This window comes from Echeneis naucrates, chromosome 15 (genome assembly GCF_900963305.1).
Source record: "Echeneis naucrates chromosome 15, fEcheNa1.1, whole genome shotgun sequence".
In the NCBI taxonomy this organism is placed as follows: Eukaryota; Metazoa; Chordata; class Actinopteri; order Carangiformes; family Echeneidae; genus Echeneis; species Echeneis naucrates.
This window is the reverse complement of record NC_042525.1, coordinates 12,733,156-12,756,543: the sequence shown is the minus strand read 5'-3', so window position 1 is coordinate 12,756,543 and position 23,388 is coordinate 12,733,156. Positions and strand designations below refer to the sequence as shown.

Sequence of the window (23,388 nt, the reverse complement as noted above, 5' to 3'; positions counted from 1 at the left end):
AGAAACAGGCTAAAAATCCACACTTCAGATGGAAGTGTAGACGAGCACTCCAGATCAGATCACTAAAAGCAGATCAGTGAGAAAGATTGGTTGTTGAAGCCTCAGGTTAAAAACAAGTGAGCTCACGCTGCCCGGTCTTTCTGGCATGAGCTGTGTCTGCGAACACTTTCATTTTCAACAGCCGCAGCAAACACATCATGGAAAAGTGGCCCACTTAAATTTCAGAAGCATCTGTGATCAAAATTGTCCTGCAAGCAATGCATCTCAGGACAACTCATAAAAAAGGTCGCACCCACAGCAAGTGCTCCTCCGCATCTCCAGTTCAGCTCAGCTCTGTGGAGCATTACAGTGTCTCTCAGCACAGTGATAAGGTGCAGGTGCTCCCTGCAGGTGGCAGATTTTCAGTGAAAAGCCTCTGAGAAGCAGCCTTCTACACAATCTGTCCCGCACAAATCAAAGAGACAAAATAGTTGACGAGCTGGTGAACATGTAGTGAAGCATTTAGCAGCTCCCTTGGCGGGTGGGTAGAGAACAGAACTCAAAAGGGGTGAATGCTGGATTTTATTGGGTGGGGAGGGAAAAACAAAGTTCTCCAACTGAATGATAAATTTGTTCAGTATGTGTTGGATTTGTAGGCAAAGCATGTCTTGCTGATCTCACTGAGTTTCACAACAACAGGAGACAATTAACAGAGCTGAGAAGGAGCCAAATCATCGACGTCCCTTTACAGGTGCATCTGTCGAATAAATGAGTTAAAATAATGACATCAAACAGCTGGCAGCAAAAAACGGAGAGCAGGCACAGGTCATATTAACAGGGATATGACAAACTCTGTGTGCACATGTACTGTTTTCATGAACTGTTTTGGGGATTTGAATAATCCCTACGTTAGGGTGTTAATTATATAAACCTATAATTGTCATAATTTTTTGGTCTTTTTTCTGCCTATTTATTTTTGTAATCAAAGTTAAACTTGGGAAACAGTAACAAAATAACTCAAAGTTGAAAAGATTCAACACGCACATTCATTCATCTTCAACCTTTTATCCATTTCCCGGTTGCAGAGGGTGCTGGAGCAAATCCCAGCTCACACCGGGTGAGGGCGGGGTCAGCAGGTCATCACAGGGCCGACACACAGAGACCAACAACCACTCACACTCAGACCTACGGACAACTTAGAGTCACCAGTTAAACCAAACATGTCTTTGGACGGTGGGAGGAAACCCACGCAGGCACGGGGAGAACATGCAAAGTCCCGCAGGAAACCGAACCCACAACAGCGCTAACCACTACGCCACCGTGCTGCCCAATGTGCACAAGGACTTTAATTTGTCTCTCTTCTTATTTCCCATACTGGAATGCCAGTAAATATCCTTGACAGCAGGCACTCTGATGGTAAATGGATGCCGGGTCATTAAAGATAATCACCACTGTATATAGCTCAAAATGAACAGGACAGCTATGTATAGCAATGAGCATATGTGCATGAATTAAAGCGTCAGTGTGAGAGGGTCCTATCTTAGAGGAGGTAGAAGTCAACCAGCTGTCAGGGGATCCAATTATGCTTGTCTTTTCTCTGCATTCCACAGTACCCACACAAATGTAAGCCCCCCCATCCGACAGACACACACACACAAAAACCCTTCACTCTACAGTCAAGTTAAGCCATCTTGCCTGCAGCCTTTGTGAATATGTGAAAGTACTGCCGGAGGACGCGAACGGGGGCTGGCATTTCTCCTTCAACAGCAGCGGCTGTGTACGTTGACAACAGAAAGCGTTTCCCAGAAAAAACACAATGGAAATCAAACACACAAAAGACCTTCTGTGCCTTTGTAACCACTTGCCTGTTTAAGAAGCCTCCTCTTCTTGCTGTCACAGCGGGTCCAAGATTTTAAGTAACAGTGACACGAAGGTCAGTGAGCTGAAAATACAAAACAAATTCTTAATTAAGAGATCAGCTGGCACACACATCTTTTTTTGTTTGTTTGTTTGTTTGTTTTATCCGCCTCCGTGGGACAGAACACAGTAATCAGCGGGCACAGTCGAGCAAAGCCGACTCAGATGTCTTTTGTTCCACACTGAGCTCCACTAAGTGTTCAACAGGCTAAAAAGAAAGCCTTAAGTAAAAACACCTGAAAGTGCAGCGAAATTCATCTGTTCATTAAAGCTACCTCCCACACACCTCTGATGACAGAGAGAGGGGCGTGCAACCAACAAGCAGAGTTAATGATTACCACAGGCCCCTGACTTAAACAGACAACGAGCTTTGTTATTGCAGTGCTCAGTTAAAACCGACTGCCACGCTAAAATACCAGCTGTAAGCTTTGGCACAAGAAGAGATTTTCTGCAATACAGTCCAGTGGGAAGCTGAACCTGACATTAACCCTGCAACAGCATGCCAGGGACTGAAATCACATCCCGTACAATTACCATAAACAGTGTGCTTTTTACCTTTTACGCGCCACTCCCCACTTGGCAAAGGGACAAAGGCCCGAACCTGAAGCAGCCACTTCAGAATATACTGCTGCAAGATGCTAATCAACCACTCAACATGGCAGTCAGGTTTTACTGCAGTTTGATATAGCAGCGTTCGTGTAGGCAAGTTTTTTGACGGTATTCCTCAAACTTAACAGCAACCGACATCAACGCACAATTTCAATTCACCTTATAAATACAAAGTTTGGAAATCACTGCTGTCTGGCTAGACAAGGCTACAAATGGTTGCAACGGTGTGCCATGAAAGTCTCAGCTTTATCAGGCTAAAGAGATTACTCACCGGACAGGTCTACCTGTCAGACTGAGATATGGGATTACTTGCCCCAAAGCCAAATTCCACTGGAGGAACCTTGCATCTGCTGATAAATTCAAAGTCCATGCAAAAAATATTTATTCTACACTAGTTAAAGGTCATTGTTTATGTTTATTGTTTAAAGTGATGAGGGAAGAAGAGAGGTAATGAAAGAGAAACTGCTAAGTATTAGTTGGGTTTTTATACACAGAGCCACATTTGATAAAGAGTCCTACACCAGTTACTGAGAAATCACTGTGCTACCACATCTGGTCATTCCACTGTGCGGTATCTTAAGGATGCAGAATATCCATTTGACATTATGTAGAGTGGATAATTCTTAATTAAGCTGTCAGGCAAATGAACACAGCGTGTGTGCAGTGAAGCCATTTGATTTAAGGAGAAACTTTTTTTTCTGATGCTTTGCTGCATTTGTGTGACTGTGACTGATTATTTTATTTGTATTATTATTATTATTATTATTATTATTATTATTATTAAAACAAGGAAATTATAATTTTCTCATCTCTGTGGTCAATTTACATTATTTCCTTCCACTGAATTTTGGAGTGAAACAAAAGGAAATCCCAGGAGAGAACAACGACAGAGCAGGCTCCAGACTGAAGGGTAAGTGAAAACAAGAGCTTATTGGCCCTGAAATGAGGGATGTGTTTTCTGCCACAGAAAGAAAAGTAGCTCAAATTCTGGGTCAATGGGAAAACAATCTGAAAATGACCTGTTCACTTGGAGGCTTTTGTGAGCAAACTCTGTGTTTCTCCTCTTGCTGGGCCTGAAACAGCTGTTGGACAAGATGTGTCAATTCTTCATTTATTCAATGCCAATTTAATTCCTTACAGCAGCAAAGACATGCATCAGAATATATCAGAATCACAAATATAATTCCTTCCTTGAACTGTAAAGATCATTTGAAAAGTTGTCTATAATATCACCCCAATATCTACAGTCAGATCACCTACACTGAGGACAACTATTCCATCTACTTTGCATATGTACGAGAAAAGCTGACCAAAATGTGGAAGTGTAGAAAATTTGCACAAAAAACACACGTACACTTACATCTTGTGGAAGTGGCTCGGATGAGCTCCCTCCAGGTGCGCCTGTAGCTTCTGGTCCCCCACTGTTGTGGCTCACAGCCATCTCCTCTGCCTCTGGGTGATTCTGGGACAACTCACTATGAATTTTGAACTTTCAGCTCATAGATTTACCTTAAAAAAAAAAAAAAAAAAGCCAAAAGATAAAAACAGCTATTACAGTCACAGGGCCTTTTCCTTTTGTCCCTCAGAGTTAAATTTCATATTTCTCTGACTCTTTCTGAATGTGAGTTCCGATCACAAATCCCTTCTCACTGAATTGGGGTGAAATTTGTGCTGAACAATATTAATGTAAACCAATCCCTCTTAAAGTTATTTGCATTTACCGTATATCAGTCATGGTTCAACGGGTTTTGACTGTATATTTCTTCATGAGGAATAATGTTCAGTAGTAAAAATAAATAAAGATCTCTTACTACTCCCATGCCATATAATGCTCCAATAAAAAAAAGTTTGCGTTTTTTTTAGTGGCTGTCATATTAATAATACATTCAGTGGTTCAGTTCAGAGGTAAATATTTGAACAGTGTTGTTGAGTCTGTACGCAAGTTTGGTGAATGATTTTCAGTCTTTTCACAATTTTGTATGTAGCAGACTCTTGGCATGCTGATGTTCTCGTGGATCTACCCAATACACCATATTTATGGAGTGAAAACACAATTTTAAGTAGCTCAGAAAGAAAACTTTGGACTACCACATTGACTAACATAAGTTGTAAAGCGCTTCGCTATGACTGATCACCTTTGGAGATGTTCCTACATCTCGATGTGGCTCCACTTGTGGCAAATTAAATTCATTTGACATGAATTGAATTTACAACAGATTATACATACTGAAGCAAAGGCCCAGAAGTGCAACAACATGCTATTAAAATTTCCAACTTCAGTGGGGTGAAGGACAACCTATTTTATCTCACCGGTTGTCATGGCAATTTGCAGTATCAGTGGTGTATTGCTGGTGGCCTTACAGTAGTTGTCAAAGCCTCACTTAGCTCAGAGTTAACACAGAATTCAGATTGGCTGTTATGGGACCCAAAACTCTGGGCTCTGGGTTAGAGTTTGTTAACGCTGTTAATAGACTCCAGAGAATTAAATATGTCTTAAAGCCAATTCAGCTCAAAATGTACATCACAAATAGGCATTTTGCCACTAATTAAGTCAATTTATAACATGAAAGGTGGAAAAATGCACATAAAAAAAACCCTTAAGAGAAATTCTACCAGCAAAGGAAATTAATGCACAAGTCATGTCAACAAAAAACATTGCATTCAGATGTATCCAGCAGCTAAAGAGCAGCTATCAGCAGTGGTGGGCCATCAGGGCCAGCAAGGACTTCTCTCCTGGCCTAAACATCATCATTCATAAGTTGTTGTTGTTGTTTTTTTCATAAATATGTGTTATATTGTTCTCCACAGTTTATAGCTTTAAACTTGTGGGAAAGGCTGTTTTGCAGCCTCCAGTATTGTATATTTATGTTAGAGCTTTTATCATATTTCAGCTCTCATGTGTTGCCAGGTTACAAGCCTAGGCCACAATCACCAGTGAGGGCGCCTGGTCACTTTAAGTGAACAGGCACATACATCTACGACAACCAATTGCATTTGGAGTTGGCGACGTTGGGGCCAGCTAGCAGGCATCATGCTGAATGTGGCACGTTCACGTCCTTTGATTGGATGCGCACTAGTGAGATACCAATTCGAATTGGGTATTTCAGAGCACCATGTCTGAACTATTCTTATGATTGTAAAGGATGTAATGCTTTCTAGAGCCATAGTGTCATAATGATGGCATTAAGAGGTGGATAAATTCAGGTAGGACTGTGTGGGACATCACTGAAGGCTTAGGTGTGAAATGCACGGCCCGCCACTGGATATTAGGAGTCAGCAGAGAAAACAAAGAGAACAGCAGGCATAAGGAGACAACACAGCAAAGCGAAGACACAACAACGTGAGTGTTTGTATAACAGAAGAAACTTACCCTGATTAAGTTCTGAGGTGATTTCAGACCCAAAGCTCTGCTCACAGCTTCCGGTGATCCTCGAGGGACCACACCTGTCAAGATTAGAGGATTACTAACCCAGTGCAGAGCTATCGGCCTCTCAGCAGAGCCTCCTGAAAGCACACATTGGCAGGTGAGCCTGTTCAAGTGCATGTCGAGAGACAGAAGCACAAATTGTTGGAGCAAGTTTCACGAAACAATAGCAAGTGGAGAATTTTGCTGTAGCTGCCTTTTTTTTTTTTTTTTTTTTTTAAAGTGTGTCAATAAACTAACAGCCAGCCTGATTGGTCATCAGACTGATGAAATATTATAATAATTAAATGAGTATCTTTTGGAAGAAAAATACATTATGGACAAGCAGAAATACATTTAAATAAGCACCAACAACTGGGTTTATTGGCAGCTTTCTCATCTGAGCAACAACATGATGGTTGTACATTTTTGTAATAAAGTGAGTGGTAGTTTATTCCATGAAGTGTAGTTAGTCGAAGGGCTTGTCGGGATAAAGTGATGCACACAGCCCTCACTGTCAACGGATGCAGTGGACGCACATGAATGCTTTAGTCTGTTGGGTCGGCAGGCTGTTTTTTTGTGGGTGTTATAGTTGATGATGTTGGCCTGGGTGTGTGAGTTGTTCAGCAGCCACACAGTTTGAAGGAGGAAATAGTTGCAGCCTGGTGGAGGAAGCTCTGAGGCTGCAGCCAAGCTCCTGGGTCTGTCATTATTTAACCAATTAAACATTACACTTAGTAAAGGTTATATGTTCTTGTTGTTGGTTTGCTTGTTTGATTTTTATATTTTCCTCACTGGGATGACAAGAGACAGCTGTTGAAAGACTTCAGTGGAGTGCCTTAATCTTAAGGCCACCACCAAACTTAAATTATAGTGGCGGCTTCAAAAAGCTTTAAATGACTTCCATATGATATGTTGGACTGAATTTGAAAAAAAATAAAATAAAATAAAATAAACTGCAAAAGTGATCTATCATCAATCATCTCTTTTGAATTATTTAATGGTGCAGACATAAAAATCAAGCAGCTTTATGCTTGAATATTTGACTCTGTACACATCATAATAATTCAAATGTGACAGACTAATAGATAGTCTGGAAAAGGATGCGAGATGAGGCAAAGCACGGAGTTCTTAGTGCACATAGTTGCACATGTTAATATTTAGCAGCAACACAGTGCAATTTTCCGAAAACGTATCTAGACATTTTAAATATTAGGACTCCAACAACTGGCAGCACTCTAAAATTCCAACGGTAAAAATTTACAATACTTATTTCACAGTTTATGATAAAAGAGCTCAGCTACCTTTAAAGAGAAAACCTTTTGCACTCCATCTCCCACATTTCTAAGTTAATGACAGTGTCATGCTGCTCCCCGTGCTTGGCAGACTGGTACCCACCCATCGCCTCTGAAGCACATAACCTCATTAGTTAGTGGACTATGTGAAGGTGTGTAGAGGCAGTATGGTTCGTAATGAATAGAAATGAGAAACACGATTCAGTTTAATTTATGACAAGAAAGAAAATGCCTCTGCTTCAAGGTATTTTCTGTCAGTGGTAACACAATAAAGTCACATCCGAGCCCAAGCGTTCTCACTTCAGCTTTCAAATGTTGTTTCTCACGTTTGCCCATATTTTTTAAGTGAAAGTGTTCATAAACATTGTGGACACATACCACCCCCGGTGTTCATGACGGAAGGCTCCTGGAAGTTGTTGAATTTCTCCTGAATGACCTAAAATTAATTTAATAAGAGAAACACAAAGAAACACAAAGATACTACAGAACAAAATATATATATGATTATTATATATTATTATATTATATATTTGGTGATTCATTCTGAGGAAAAAAAAAAAAAAAAAAAAAAAACCCACAAGACAAAATCGTTGTTTGCAATCATAATTTATTTCAATAGAAGTACAACCAGTAGATCATGAAAACCAGGAGAGCAAACACAGTGAAGTTTCTCTTTGATGTCGTACTGCGGTCAGCATTTTTATGTGTGTCTGTGTGAACGTGGTCTCTAAAGTCCAGATCAGTGAAAAGCACTGACTATCAAAGTCAAACCTCTAACTGACATGAGATGGCATTTTCACCTACGGCCTCTCAGCGATGGCAGAGCACAATGTTGTGCCCCCGACGTAACAAGCCTGCAGGTTAAAGGTACTACATGATGGCATTTTTGATGAAAACAACAACAACAACAAAAAGAAGACGGTGGAAGGTGACAGAGCATCAACGAGAAACTATCAAGGATTTGGTTCAGCCTTGATTTTGCCTCACATTGCTTCCCAGACAATTATGATCTTCTCTGCAAACTGAGAAAGAAGAAAGATTAAGTGAAGTCAAAGCAGGTACTAAATGAAATATAAGTGGCTTCTAAATCCAGTCTATTCCTTCAGCTTCAACAACTAATGTCATTTAAAGTGCTTCAGATTTGAATTTTTACATTTAAATGAAAAAAGGCTTTATTAGCTATTTTCTCCATTTGCATAAGGGGTTATTAAAAATAGTGAGACGTTCCCTCATCTTTTTGCTTTTAAACAGTATTGCACAGCATTGTGGAGGTGAGAGCAGCCGACGCTGGAGATTATGTAGTGACCTTGCATATTATCTGAAGAACCATTTGCTAACACAAAAAAGGGCAACTTTAACACTCGGAGCTGGGACTGGCTGCACCATCCCCTGCCACCCAGAAACGGATAAGCGGCTGAAGGTGAATGAATGGATGAATGTAACACTCGGGTGGTGAATCAATGGACTCAACCATGTCTGTGACAACTTGGACAACATATGTATCAAACCGGTAAGAACAGCAATTAGGAAGAAGCAAGAATTACTACAAGAAGGTATATCTGCAGTTTCAAGCTTTGGATTTCAACTTTACTTCCAAGTCACCGGGAGCAAGTAGAGCTGGTTTGAAGAAACTCTGCAGATATTGGTTTTAAACATGCATTGACAGTTTATTTTTGGCCACAAGCTCTGAACACCAGCGCACAATCACCTTATGGCCTTATTTACATTTTCCACTATTATTTGTTCAGCAAGTACGTTGCAGAGTAAGCATTCGTTTGCATATGTATGTCTGACAAACAGCACGTCAGTCATTTAAAGAAAAAACTCGGTTTAGCATAAAAAAACAAAGCTTGAAGCTGTAAATATGCCTAATATCTTTGCTGTAAGGCTGCATCTTACATATCAGTGGACTTACGTCACTTCAAGTCAAGCGCTGTGTGTTGTTGAATGTGTGCTGTCACTGAGAACATCTTCACAGAAGTGTTGAGTGTGTCACAGTCAGAGTAATAGCAAAGAACAGCATGGCCCCTTTGGTAACGTTTCTCCCGTGCCGTAAATGCAGCTTAGTAATCAGTGAATTGTCTCACAAAATGATGTGAATGAAGAGGATACAGCAACGTTCATCCAAGTGGGTGGAGAGAGTTTACAGAACAGTTGTGATTTTGTTAAAGCAAAGCAAGCATGACTGATGGGGTTGACTGGTAAACTGAGCAGGGACATTGATTTGGAGATTGGGTGGCACTGCTCTGCTGTCCCTGGCATGGGGTGCCTTTGGCTCTCACACACACACACACTCGCAACTCACACTCTTCCAAGAATGAAACAGTGGCGGCCAGAGGTGTCTGGACCCTTCTCTACCCCCACACTCAAGCAAACACACAGCAAGCAACATTGATTTCCTGTTTGGCATTGCTAAGCAGTGACGGACACAGCTGCAGGGACCAGGCTATTCTCTGGACAACAGTGCACCAAAACAAAACTATGCTATGTCTTCTGTCTCTCATTCACACCTTTACATCACTTTATAGACAAGCATTCAGGTTATCTCAATCATAGTGCCTTTACTATCACGACTCCATCTATTAATCTTGTCACCTGCTTGTCGCTCCATCTTGTTTCCACTGAGCGTCTCTTCCATCCTCTGTATGTATCTTTCTGCCACTGTTTCCGTTTTCATTAAAATAAATGAGTTTTTCTTGGCCTCTCACAGTGGCATTGACTGCTTGGATGCTTCAGCACAATGTTGAGCCTTCCAACAGGTAAACATGTTTTATCAGCCACATGGATCCACATTGAGGAACACACACACACACACACACACACACACACAAACCTCTACCTATTTCCATGAAAATCTGTACACAGCCATTTTTATTTGGATACAGGACAGATGGATCTATGTGTTCCAAACAAGCTCATTTTGTGAGAACACACACACACACACACACTTTAATGCACTTTGGTAAAAGAAGTGTTTCTATGTGTGCGTGTAGGTTGCTGCACCACTGTAAGCTGTGACATGGTGTGCGCTCATTCTGAGTTTGTGTCTCTTTGAGTTTTATCAGAGTTCCTGTGTACGTGCATCGTTGTGTATGAATGTGGTGTGTGTGTGTGTGTGTGTGTGTGCCACTCTGTCTGTATAGGGTGCATTATTGGAGGCAGTAGACCGGACATTGCCTGAGGCGGACACCAAGTGGTCACACGGCGTGACAGAGAAGAGAGCAAAGTTACTGTCAGAAGGCTTTTTAAACACACTGCTGCTCTCCGTTAGGGGACATTTTGGGATCGTTTGAGTGCAAGAGGGTTCCACAGAGGAAAGATAAACACAATTCTCAAAAAGTCGCAGAGAAACACCTCTAAAGCCCCGAAGGCTCCCTACCTGAAAATACCACACTAATACCTTGGATGTTCCAAAAGAGATGTACGAGACAGAAAGAGAGAGACATGGGAGAGAATAAAGCAGCAACAGCTAAAACAGACACACAACAGGCAGCATTGCATCATCCCATGTCTAATGAATCCATGTTAGCTGACTTTTCCACGTGTGGATTGGCAAAGGAGAAAGTTAAAGGTCATTTCAAAGCTGGTTATTTCATTTGCTCCAAAATTCCCTTCTCTTAACTCAGGTGTCACATTTTTTCCCTCCTGAATTTGGCTTAATATTCCCTAAATATTCCTGCATCCAATGGTGAGGTTTCAAAATGAAAATGAAATCTAATCTAACCCACGTGGAAACTTCTCAGCACCTCTTAAACACATTTATTTGCTCAGGCAACAACCTCCCGTTCCTCCCGTTCTTTCTGTCGCATTTGTCTTTTTAAGGACTCTAATATCCAGTTAGTATAAGCTTTGTTGCATACAGTCTTCTTTCTCGTCAGATTTTTGAGTTCAATCGCTCCTATGCACAAATGCACAATGTAACTCTGAAATAAGAGACACTTCAGAGAGTTGGAGTACTATGTGTGTGTTTTGCACATTGCACATTGCACCTGAGCTCACTTAAATGTGTGTGCTCTTTTCCACATCATGACAGTGAATTCTTCTCTTGTGTACTGTTTTCTCCCAACCATGTACGGTGTCATAATGCCATATTATAATGCATTTACACAGAGGATCTGTGACCCCTCGTGCCAATATGTGGTGGGGTCACAGTTTCCCCCTCTGGATATAGACCTCATGAGACAACCTTAAAACATTTATGCACCTACAGTAAGGTGCTGCATTCGTCTTTGTCCTTTAGCACTTTTTCCCATTTCTCTATCTCCCTCTCTCACACACAAACACATGTTTCCATTAAAAAAGTGACAGCTCCACAGAGCTTTGACAATTTTGCTTTTTGGTCTCTTGCCACTGTTTTACTTCTGCTGTTAAGTTATTCTTTTTTCTTTTTCTTATTTCTTTCGTTCATTTTTTGTTTTGATTTCCATCCTCCCCTGGGCTTTCTATTACACAGAAAAGGTCACATTCATGTCACCGCAGTGTTTGAAACCAAACACATCTGTATGTCAGGAGGGCACGGCTGTGTAAGGACAAGTGAACTTAGACTTTAAAGTGTGGTAATAGCCATCGGGTATTGAGGACAAAAGGCTGACTTCTCTGCGTGGTAACACACATTCACTCTTTTTGCATCAGCAGCATATATGAGCATGTGCAAAGCTAGGAAACTGAACATTATGTTCGTATTGTGTATTTTGTGTATATGTGATCCTGCTACATACTACATTGAAATCAGTTAGAAACCACACTGTGTAGCAGTCACGCTCCCAATGTTCTTGACATTGACAGTCCCTGAATGGTCCATATGAGTGAATGCAATCTGTGTGCGTTCTTTACATAATGAAAAGGTACAACGTTTAAATCGTTACTGTGGCTGGGACTGTTGAGCGGAGACTTGGTAATAAATACCGACGTCAGAACAATTCTAGTTTTAGGCTTTGATGAGTGGATTTAAGCTCCTCAGGGGATCTTTGGCTTGGGAGGGCCTAATCGACTCAAAGGGATCAGGGTCTTGGCTGACCCGAGGTTTTTGAGCATCGATTGGTCAGGCTCCACCGGGCTGGACTTGGTGCACTGTGGAGCCCTGCAAGGGTCTGATGCTCTGCAAGGCTGAAGCAGTGAAGTGCGTCGCAGACTCAGAGCCTGCACCTGGGATCCGGTGTTGAAGCAGGGAAGGCCTCTAGACGGAGGGGGCAGCTGCTTTGTCTGGTTAGGCCCTAAGAAGGACCCCTGCTTCAGAGAGGCAAAGCCACTGGTGACCCCTGGCTTGAGTGCAGGAGATATACGCTTTTGGAAGCGAGGAGGCTGCAGCATGCTTGGACAAGACGAACCAGCAGCTCCAGGAGTGACAGAGTTCTGCAGCATCACAGCGGGAGCCTTCCACTCGTGCTGTGCTGCAGAATGAGCGGCTGATGCTGGACTGTCTCTACCGTTTACCGCCCATGGAGCTCTGGTACCCAGGCATTGCAGTTGGGTATTGAGCAGATGACTCAGCGTGTTGGGATCCACTGGACTGGGCACCTCTGCCATAAGGGCATCGACAGGATGGTCAACGCCTGTGTGGGTTCCTTTGTCTGCTCTGCTCTTCATGAGATCACTGTGGTCCGCGGTGGGGAGACGTTTTACTACTCTTCCCTGGTGGAGGTGCTCGTTGGGGCAGGGGTTGAAAGGCTGTAGTATTTGAGGCTGCGGGAAAGAAGAAATATATTTTAATAACTCACAGGGCAGTCAGGGCTCACTAAGGTCAGACAAAGTTGTTTGATCATTTACCAAGAAATGGCTTATTTTGTTTTCTTTTCTTTTTCCTCTTTAGGAAGTAATTAGCTTTTTGCCAAATTTCATTCTCATTGAAGATTCCGAAACTTCTAAATGAAATTTTGAATTAAAAAAAAAAAAGCGCTTGTTTGACTTGTTTGTTTACTCTTTAATATCCCAGCCTGTTTCTATGGCCAGGCACTGAACTACTCCTAGACTGGGAGCAAAGTCACAGCGGAAACCCTGATTCAGCACAAGCTGAGCAGAATAACCTTGCCATGTGAGTGCCTAGAATTCACTGAAAGTCTTTGACTCACTTTGTGATTAGACTTCAAAACAATCGCACTGAGCTGTGACACCTGTTTCCTGCATGAGAGCGTGTTGGATCCAATTCAATACAATCCTTAAGCATCCCTACAACAATTACTGTCTTTGTGAAGCTTATTATGTTCTTTAGTCAAAAAAAAAAAAAAAATTAAGTTAAGTTTACACTTTTAGCTTGTACAAGTGCTTATGATGAATCTGCACAGCTCAACGTAAAAGTCCCAGAGGACATATGACACATTATTACAACAACCATTCACAGGCATATTCGAGATAAGCTGCAGAATATGACACCATAAGCTCTTATTACCCGAAACAATCACAGCCCATAAGAACAAAGTTTTCAGATCAGGGGGAAAAAAAAGCTAATGTTAAAATTCATATGGATATTTCATCCACTGTATGTTTCAATTCTGCAAAGACTGACGTCAGCATCTAAACAATGTAAAAACAAAAAAAAACTTTCTTTCAGTCTGCAGAGACTCTTAGGCAGACTTTGAAAAACTGTTCGTTGTTTACAGTACCATCAGAAATCAGAACACTGGCCTTTATCAACTTGTGTCCTTTGAGCAGAACCTAAAGGATCTAAATCCATCTGGGATCTTCAAATGCTTCCAAAAAGCATGAAATCGGTTTCATCGGTCACACACCTACTGTGAAGAATGAAAAGGTCTTAGAGGCCGTGAATGCATAGCTTCACATCCACTAAGGCTGTTTTCCACCACCAGTCATATATATATTTAGAGTGGGAGTAGATGTCCAAGGCCACAGCTCCATCTCCTGGTCCCCTGCCACACTGTGTCCACCGTCCTGGTGTACAGCCCTTACACATCCCTCAGTTTCAGTTTGTTGTTTATATATTCATGTACATACGTACTCTGAACTTTCCTGAATAAAGAGGGTTTTTGTTGCTTCTTACAATGAGCATGAGCATGCTATTAAGTCTTTCATTTCACTTTGTCATTTCTCTCATTCCTCTTATTATTCAGTCAGAGAGAATGCACTCCCTGCTGACTCCCACTGTTTGAAACAAAACAGAAAATTCATAGCATATATCAGCGAAATAAATCACTAAGTGATTTATCAAAGAGTTGAATGGCATTACTAATGATGTTGTATTTCTTGTTTTATTCCTGCCTCATTCAAAACACAATAAGACACTGAGGTCTTTACAAATGTTTCAGTTTGGACATGGCAAAAAAAAAAAAAAAAAAAAGACTATTATTCACTGACATAACGAAAATTTAACAGATGACACTGATTGCAAAGTTTGTAACAACATTTATAGTGGTTAGAAGAAGCACGTGCCAGTGACTGCGACATGCAGTACATAAACATTTAGGCTCACGATCAATATTTTTTTCCATCTCCAGCTGTCGAGATTATTAGACACTAATAATTAGCAGCAATCTTTTTGAGCTTTCGCTGCAGTGCCAAGAAGAAAGCATCTCAGCTCTCTAATGAAGGTGATCCCTTTAATAGAAAATCATCCGACTAACCTGAGGAAATGTGCAAATTGGAGGCATCATGGAGATGTCAGGGCGTACCATAACCATTCTCATCCGCAGCCTCTCTCACCGTGAAAAATGGTATGGGATTAGAAAAGCGACACAGAAAGAATATGAATAAGATGCTAAAATGATGCGAATAATCCTCTTTCTGTCTGCAGAAAGACAATGGTACTTACGCATATAAGCAGATAAGAGTGGCAATATGGTGGCATTCAATTTCAAAGCCATTCGACTTCTTTCTATCATTTAATACAGGTGGTAGTGAGACTGACAATTTGGATTGTGTTTGAAATCAAGCTGTGCAAGCGTGACAGCCACGGGGGAGGGACTACTTACTCGTCTCTGCTTGCTGTGCTTAGAAGATTTTGATATTGAAGTTAGAATGAAGGCGATCACTCAGGACAGCACTAATACACATTGGTGTTCAATATGTTAAGGCTGCTATTAAATGTTTGAAAACGCTTTTTCCTAGTCTTTCAATGAGATGTCTATGAACAATAAGTCTATTCAATGCATAAAATTAAAAAAAACTGAAATTTACCAAAGCATGCACAACAGTTACATGTAATTTGACTGGGATCAAATGAAAAAAGATAACTATGATAGCAAAATGATTTGCAAATCAAACAAAAGGACGGGAAGTGAATAATGAAGACATTCAAAGTTTGAGAAAGGAATACACAAATTAAAAACGAAGGCATGCTTCTGTCATTTCACATTAACCCAAACCACAGCTCAGCGTGCGAGGGCTGTGGTCAGCAGGAGAAGCATGCTGAACTTTGTGTTAAATAAAGAATTACTGTACCACGCTGTGTCAGAGAAGTACTGCACTAGGTGCTCCAGTCCTTGACATACACATTATGTGTGGGGAAGCAAAGGTAGAAGAACGGGAGACTCATTTCATTTTTTTTTTTTTTTGAGCGACTGTGCACAGACAGGAGACGAAGAGGAAAGAGAGAGGCTGGAAGTTGGAGAGAGACATAGGAGAAAGAGAGAGGGAGGAAACGAGGTGGGTGCAGATATGGAAGACAGACTATATCCAGATTTAACACACAACCCATACAAGAAGAGGTCAAATATTAGCTGAACAAACAAATGAATTCAATGCATAAATACAATTATTACACATTAAGTCCATCCTCTCAAACTCCACGACTACCAATTTCAGTTTTTCTTTATTACTGGCAAAACTCTGGTTTGTTTACAACCGGTGTTCCCTCTGGGGGGTCGAACCATTAGCGGTTTGTCCAGTGAAACAAAACTACGCTTGTTTCCTCGCAGACATTGTTTTTCATCTTATATAAAAATAAGTCTGCCTAACAGCTACATTCTAACATGTTATACCATCATTATCTCTTTCCTCCTGCTTTTTTTCTCCCATTACACAAATCTTTTGACACTCTGTTGCTCTTTGTTGCTTAATTAGACCACACTGGCCACAGTGTGGGTTCTTCTTCATTTGTGATGTTCACTTTACCTGTCTCTGATTCTTTTTATTTACAGAGATCGGTGATGTGGTTGGGACTGCACTGAATTCATCTGACAATGTTACTAAACACAATTTCTTCATTCTGAAGCACAGATCATGTTAGTCATATAATGTTTATCAAAAACAGCATATATATCATATGTACTGATGATTTTTCAATGGATGTATACCAACCAGGCAGCACGGTGGCATAATGGTTAGCACTGTTGCCTCACAATAAAAAAGTCGCAGGTTTGGCTCCCTGCTTTGGAGCTGTCTGTGTGGAGTTTGTGTGGGGCTACTCCGCTCTCCTCCCACTGTCCAACAACATGCATGTTAAGGTCATTTGTTGACTAAAAATTTTGCAAAGGCTCTGCATGTTGACCCTGCGATGGACTGGCAACCTGACCAACGTATACGCGTCCTCACCCAATGTGAGCTGTCAGCACCCCCCACAACCGGAAAATGGATAAGCAGTATAAGATGAATAATGAACTAATGTCTACCAACAGTGGAAGGGAGGAAAGTGAGGCTACAAAAGATTTGAGAAAGTCAAACAAACCAAACACAGCTAATAAAGGAGAGTTGTTTTTCCAATGGGCAGTGTAGAAAACAGACACCAGAAAATTTATCTGACTAAAAGTCAGTAAAACAAACAGAAAAAGCTATTTTGCATTTTATCAATCCTGTTGCAAATGAATCTAAAAATAAACACACAGCAGCAAAACAAAGCCTTGTAATTGCAAAATGAAAAAAACAAACAAACAAACAAAACACATATGTTAAGCAGATAAGACATATCTCAGTAGTTTATAAGACTAATGTTAAAGATCCATTCAAACTTTTTCAGGCTGTTTACAGACCTGTGGATACGCTGGGATATGAAAAGATGGAGAAGGGTCAGCAAAGGCTGTTAGTGACTCACTCTGTCTGCGCTGGGGCATGCTGGTACGGGTCAAGCCTTGGTGCTGTGCCTGCCACGTGGACAGCAGCGGGGTGGGCAGCACACCCTACACAGGAAAAAAAAACAAAACAAAACACAAAGGACAAAGGGCGTGACGAACCAGAACGAACACACACAGAAGCGAGCTCGTATGGAAAAAGCACACTCACAGGCCTCGAGAATAATGTTAATGAGCATGGATGTGTCAATTAACACAGTACACAAAAGCGTACAAAGGGAGGTTCACACTGATACACAGAGACTGTTACGCCATGTCACTGTTTGTTGTCGGGTCAAACAAAATGGCTTCAAACTGTAGCATGGCAGTGAGCTATGTCCAGCAAACACACACACCTATGAAAATGACATGACTTTTCTATATACCTATAAGTACGTTGCCACATAACTGTATGAAGATAGCTATGTGAACTATCACTTTGTTCAGTGCAATACTGAAGTATGTTGATTATTCTATAAAATATCTGCTACCTGGAGACATTCAATCATCTTTATGTTTTTCTCCCTATGCCACTGCAGAGAGCGTTCTTTCCACTGACTGTATAATTGTTATACTTTTACATAAATCTAATCCATTACCTCCCTCCCTAAGAGGCTGGTCAAGAATCCATTACAAACCACTTCATCATAAGCACGAGGATGGCCACGGGCAACAAGGGGGATACTGGAAATTTGAATAGTGTTCGTAGGAGAGCCGACCAACGACCAAACCAAAAGCAGTGCCATCTTATTTTTCTAACTGTCACTGAGAGAGCTTAAAGATTGAGTCGTATACAGGGAGAGGAAGCATGGGGATTTAAACATTTCACAGTTAATCACAGAAAGTGCCATATCCATAGGTGTTTCTCCACTTTGAACTGTGAATACAGCACAAAGTAACTTAATGTAAAGTATTGCTGTTTATACGACTCACTGTGCCTTCTCTACATAAAGAGTACATATTGATGCAGCCGTCTGCGATTATACATAACATATCCCTGAAAGGCAAAAGGCTCCTTTTCTTTTCTTTAAAATTCAACACAAGTTAAGCAATTTGAAGATCCCTGGTCCTAATTTGAAAAAGTCAAAGGTAAGTAGCAGCACAGCCATCCAGTGAAGTAAAACCTTCTAAAATGCTGCATCTTTCCTCAGAAGTGGTGAGTGTTGCCTCTCAAATTCCACTCTAATGGAAAAAAGAGAGGCACTGAATCTGTCAGAGGGAGGAAAAAACAGAGAGCGATAAAACACGAGGAGGGGAAGGTAGCAACTTCCCAGCAGGTCCAGCCCAAGCTACTGTAGAGCCCTCCTAGGGCTACTCCTTGAGGAAAGAGGAATGGGTTTTGATGATTCTATCTCCTCCTTGTCCTGCCTTGAACATCAACAACTGTTTCAGCAGGGGGTCTCAGCAGAAACCTCCTGTTGAGGCCTCATTTACAGAAAAAAAAAATAAATAAATAAATAAATAAATTCAGTGAAGCGTACAAGTGGGCACGCTGGAGCGCTCTTGAATTATCCGGACAGTTTTTGGCAACTTTATTAGACCTTCACAGTAGTGCAGTAATTTGAATTCTCTCTCTCTCTTTTTTTTTTCTTTTCACATTTCTTTCGCTGTAAAGGCTCTCCATTGAAGGTCCAACTGAGCTTCACAAGGGCAGCGAGACAGACAATTGAAAAGCACAAAAGTTTTCATGTTCCATCCATCTAATCAAAACTTTATTTCTCACAGGCCACAGATGATTGATGTTGATTCGCTCAACAACTGAAACATTTCATGAGCTGTCGCTGGCTGGCCAGTGCGGTGCCAAGGTGACAGCGTAAAAAAACATCCCGGGAAAGGTACAGAGGTAGTGGAACTAGTGGTAAGGCAGTGGAACTTTGAAATCAAAATTTGAAGAAAATAGGAGAAATTAAAATACATGTCCGACTTTTTAACAAGGATCCGATTAAATATATATTCAAACTTCACGAACTGTAAATTGAGCTTGAGGACTTCAGTGTGAAGCATTTTAAGCACCCAATATTTGCGTTTGTGACAGAACACTGATTTAAAAAACAGAGGAAACATTTTCCATGTTTGCGCTGTCTATAACTGGTTTACCAACAGTTTAGACTGATTCCACCTTCCTGACCGCAAAACTCCAAAGATAATTCAGAAGAGGCAGGCTCTTGGTGTGAACAAAAAACATATTTAAGCCTGGCACTTTGAAAAGGCTTGATTCACTTGGCTTACAATGTAAAAAAAAAAAAAAAAAAGACATAACTACCATGACCAAAATATAAAATAAAAATGGCCACAATAAAAAGTAGTAGTAGTTCACTCACCCCTCTCTCATAGGGAATGAGGATGAGATTAGATAACCTACTTCAGTGTGAACTTCCAACAGCAGATGATGAAACTTGACGAAGTAGCCTATGCATTTAAACCTCACATCAACGTTTCTGTTGATCCTACGGCCTAGTCATCGCAAAGCAGCGGTATTTAAAACTAACCGTGCTGCAGTGTCTCTGAAACAGCCCCTCTCCCTCTTGAATATGCTACACGTGGCTTCTCTTTTGGTTGTCTACAGCTAATACCTCGTGTCTTACTTCACTGAGTATGCCGCATGAAATCCTCACCTGTCCAAGATGACTCAGCTGTGTGAATGGGCTTTAATGGGTGCGTATCAGTGATGGTGTCTGTAATGCAAGGGGGGCAGCAAGCAGGGCATGTGGGTGGAGAGGTCATGCCAGAATCTGAGAGGGAGGAACATTCAACCCGATGCTTGACATCGACAGCTAATCCTCGTGCCTCTCACTTCATTGTTCACTCTTTCTCACAAGCTCTTTCTCTCCGTGACAGAAAATTGGTCTAATTATAAGTCACTTAAGAGGCAGAGAGGTAATGTCGAAAAAATGATAGGGACAAAAATACAGGGAAACAAAGGCGTCACTGAGCAAGAAAGACAGAAAACAGAGTGAGAAAAACGGATGAAAAGACATGATGAGATCTGTGAGGAGGGAAGAGGAGATGAAGAGGATGTTTAAAAGGCAAAGAGGGAGTGGGAGGGTAGCTGTAATTATCCTCTCTGTCTGCCACTGATGAAACACTTCGCATTGTGTTGCCATTGTTTCACTACTGCTTCTCATCTGCATGTTTGTTTATCTGGGTTATTAACAAGGTCGGCTCCCCAGTCCTCAGTCTGCTGAACTCATTGTTCAGTCACACTGTTCCAAGTGCCCTGCACTTGAATACCAGAGATACATGTTGCATCCTCCTCCCACCCGAGACACACACAAACAAGTACATTCAGACAATCGGGGTGCCTCTCTCTCTGTCTCTCTCTGTCTCACACACATACGCACACACAAACACACACGTAAAAACAAAGCGTCATTGTTTTCTATTGTGCTATGTCTGAATTGACTAAAATAATATTGCTCATGTTTTGGTTTGCTGAAAAAAAAGCAGCACAGAAAACATTTCTGCAAAGCTTTTGAAAAAAAAAAGATTATTTTTCAAGAGGTGACATTCAGGTAGTTATGTTACACTACATGCACATCTTAATACAACAAGTGTGTCCAATATTTGTCTGCACATTGTCAGTCATATACTCACGCAATATTATGAGCTGAGCCCCCCCCCCGGCTAAAGCAGAGTACAAAGCAAAGAAAAATATATCAGCTGCTTGAAGATGAATTATGAACTATACACCAAAAGTAATTGTTTTACGTACCTGTATGTAAAGGTTATAAGCCTTGAGTCTTTTTAACTATTTATTTCAAAGCAGTGAGATTTCTTTAATTCCATGTTCAAGTTGTTGGCAAGACTCAACTCGATTTCTTCCAAGACTGGGCTGTACATCTTACTCTCTGGGCAAGTGATAAAGAAATGCGATATCAGCATTGACACTTTAAAAAGATTACAGCCTCTGGCCTCTGACATTAGTATTATTCTACACTGATCCTTCCAGCTTAGCACTCAAAAAAAAAAAATATATATATATACTATCACAGGGCAAAAGCTACTCCACCACTCTAATACAGTCTAAAACACTCTAATTGTCAACTAGAGACAAAAATGAACATAAAGGGCAAAAGTTAAAAGAATAAATAAATAAATAGATGATATTATATTATGAGATTGTGTTTATGTTGGAACTTAGATAAGAACGGTTGAACTCAATGAAAGTGTTGGAGGGAAAAAAAGAAAATAATATCAGTGTCAGAAATGGCAAAGGTTACTGTAGCCAGAGAACACCTTAAAAAAGGAAAATAACAAATTGAAAGTTTAAATGGAAAATATGACAGGTAAACATGAAGCACTGTGTAAAGAACGGTCTTGTTGAAGGTGATAAACCTGTCAGTGTGATAGCAACAGCTTTGATACCATCTAAAAGCAGGAAAGATGGAAACAGAAATGCCTATTTCTTTGTTATATGTTTACTCTGCTTTCTTTTTTGCTATCTTGTCAAGAAACACAACACAAAACTCACAGCTAACATTTTAAAGGAACAGCATCCTCAGGAAAGTTACATGCCAATAACATGTTTGTTCCCACAATGCCAAAAACAAAACCACAGTGCAGCAAATAGTTTCAACTCTACCACTGACACAGCAACGTAGACTACAGGGACAGGGAGCAAAGCATGATGGACCACAAATATCTGAAAATCACAGTATATTGAAGAGACAAACAAGATTATATCAAAATCTTGACCATGTATCATCAGTAATTGAGTCCATGGTTGTAAACTGCTGCAAACTACTGAGGTGATCACATCGCACAATTTTGTGTTCTGCCTAGAGTCAGCCATTTTCAGTCCATTATCTGTTTTCTCCTTCCCTACTCCCTGCGCTCGCTTATACAATATTTTAATGCATCCCCATTCCCCATAAAGCTGTTCTCATCTAAATGGTTTTCTAATTGTGTTGTCAGACAGTGGAACAAGTTTGAAATAGTGACTGAAATGCAGTCCTTTAAGACTTTGTGTTAACCAGCACTCACTTTGGAGCCATTTCGGAACTCATGGCTAAGAAATTGATTTTATATCCACAAAGCTGTCTGACAAACTGGGCAGCGTGTTGCTGCAATGATGGGTTTGGGTTGGAATGCAACACCCCCCCCAAAAGTCTAAAGACATGAACATTAGGTTAAGTAGTGGCTCTAAATTGCCTGTGGGTTTGTGGATGAGAGGCTTTCTGTTTCTATCTGTGATGGATGGCCAAGGCCAAGGGTGCACCCCGCCCTTGGCCACTGTCAGCTGGGACTGGTTCCAGTGTCCCGCGGCCATGCAGGGATATGCCGTATAGAAAATGGATGAATGGGTGGATAGACAAATGGATACATGGATGGAAGGTCATTTGACAGCACAACACATTAGTTAAAAACAACAGCAGTGCTTAGATTTTTATCCAAACAGGGATTTTCCTGACTTGATACAAGGCCGATGTGGCCCCAGTCTGATTGTGTGTATGCGAGTATGTGCCATAGCTTCAAATGGCTTAAAAGCAAACACTTTTTATAAGGAACTTGCCATTTTATTTGTCTTCCTTTGGCAGTTTGGCAGGATCCCTCTCAGTGCTTTGTGCTGATTAGGGCACAGCAATACTGCATTCCCATAATGCCACCATTACGAAGTTACACTGCAGTTAGACATGACAGAAATCTACAGAGTGCAGCGCTTTCAAGATGAGAGTATTCCCCACAAAGACAGCCGTCAGAATTTGTTGTGGGCTAGAGGCAGCACTGAATGCCCTGTCAGAAAGAAAGTTAAAAATGATGCAATATCTCCCTTATTTTGTTTCTCACACTGTGCACAGCCTCCTTCTGGATAACAAACAGCTCCTCCACCTCTCTGCCCCTAAATCCACAGGGTAGACACAGAGAGGTTTGCCTTTCACTCATGGCGAAATATTGATGGCTGTCTTGGATGGAAAGTAGCTTAGGTTTGTCCAAAAAAGTCTGTAAATCTGTCACTGTGAAAAAGAGACGTCGCTCAAGCAGTTTTAAAATAGGTATACTGCAAATTAATTTTGAAAGAGCAACAACTAATTGGAAGAAGTCCAACACTCAGTCAGCGTTGTAGCTCGGTCACTGAGTCTGTCCACCGCTGTGATCCGGCTAAAAACCAAACTCAGCCTCTATATGTTTTTGTGTGTGTGTGTGTGTGTGTGTGTGTGTGTGTGTGTGTGTGTGTGTGTGTGTTATTGCA

General features: G+C 41.0%; 1 protein-coding gene across 3 annotated transcripts in view; it reads right to left on the bottom strand.

The window, feature by feature from the left end:
- Window positions 1-7,802: 7,802 nt before the first annotated feature.
- ccser2a (coiled-coil serine-rich protein 2a) overlaps window positions 7,803-23,388 on the bottom strand; it is a 49,259-nt gene continuing 33,673 nt past the window's right edge. For 2 of the 3 annotated variants that reach the window (XM_029521278.1, XM_029521279.1), the window contains exon 10: window positions 7,803-12,885. In XM_029521278.1, coding sequence (XP_029377138.1) covers window positions 12,160-12,885 — 726 coding nt within the window. In that variant the 3' untranslated portion in view covers window positions 7,803-12,159. Of the gene's footprint in view, window positions 12,886-17,182; window positions 17,268-23,388 lie in introns of all 3 variants that reach the window. The other variant, XM_029521280.1, reaches the window with a different exon arrangement.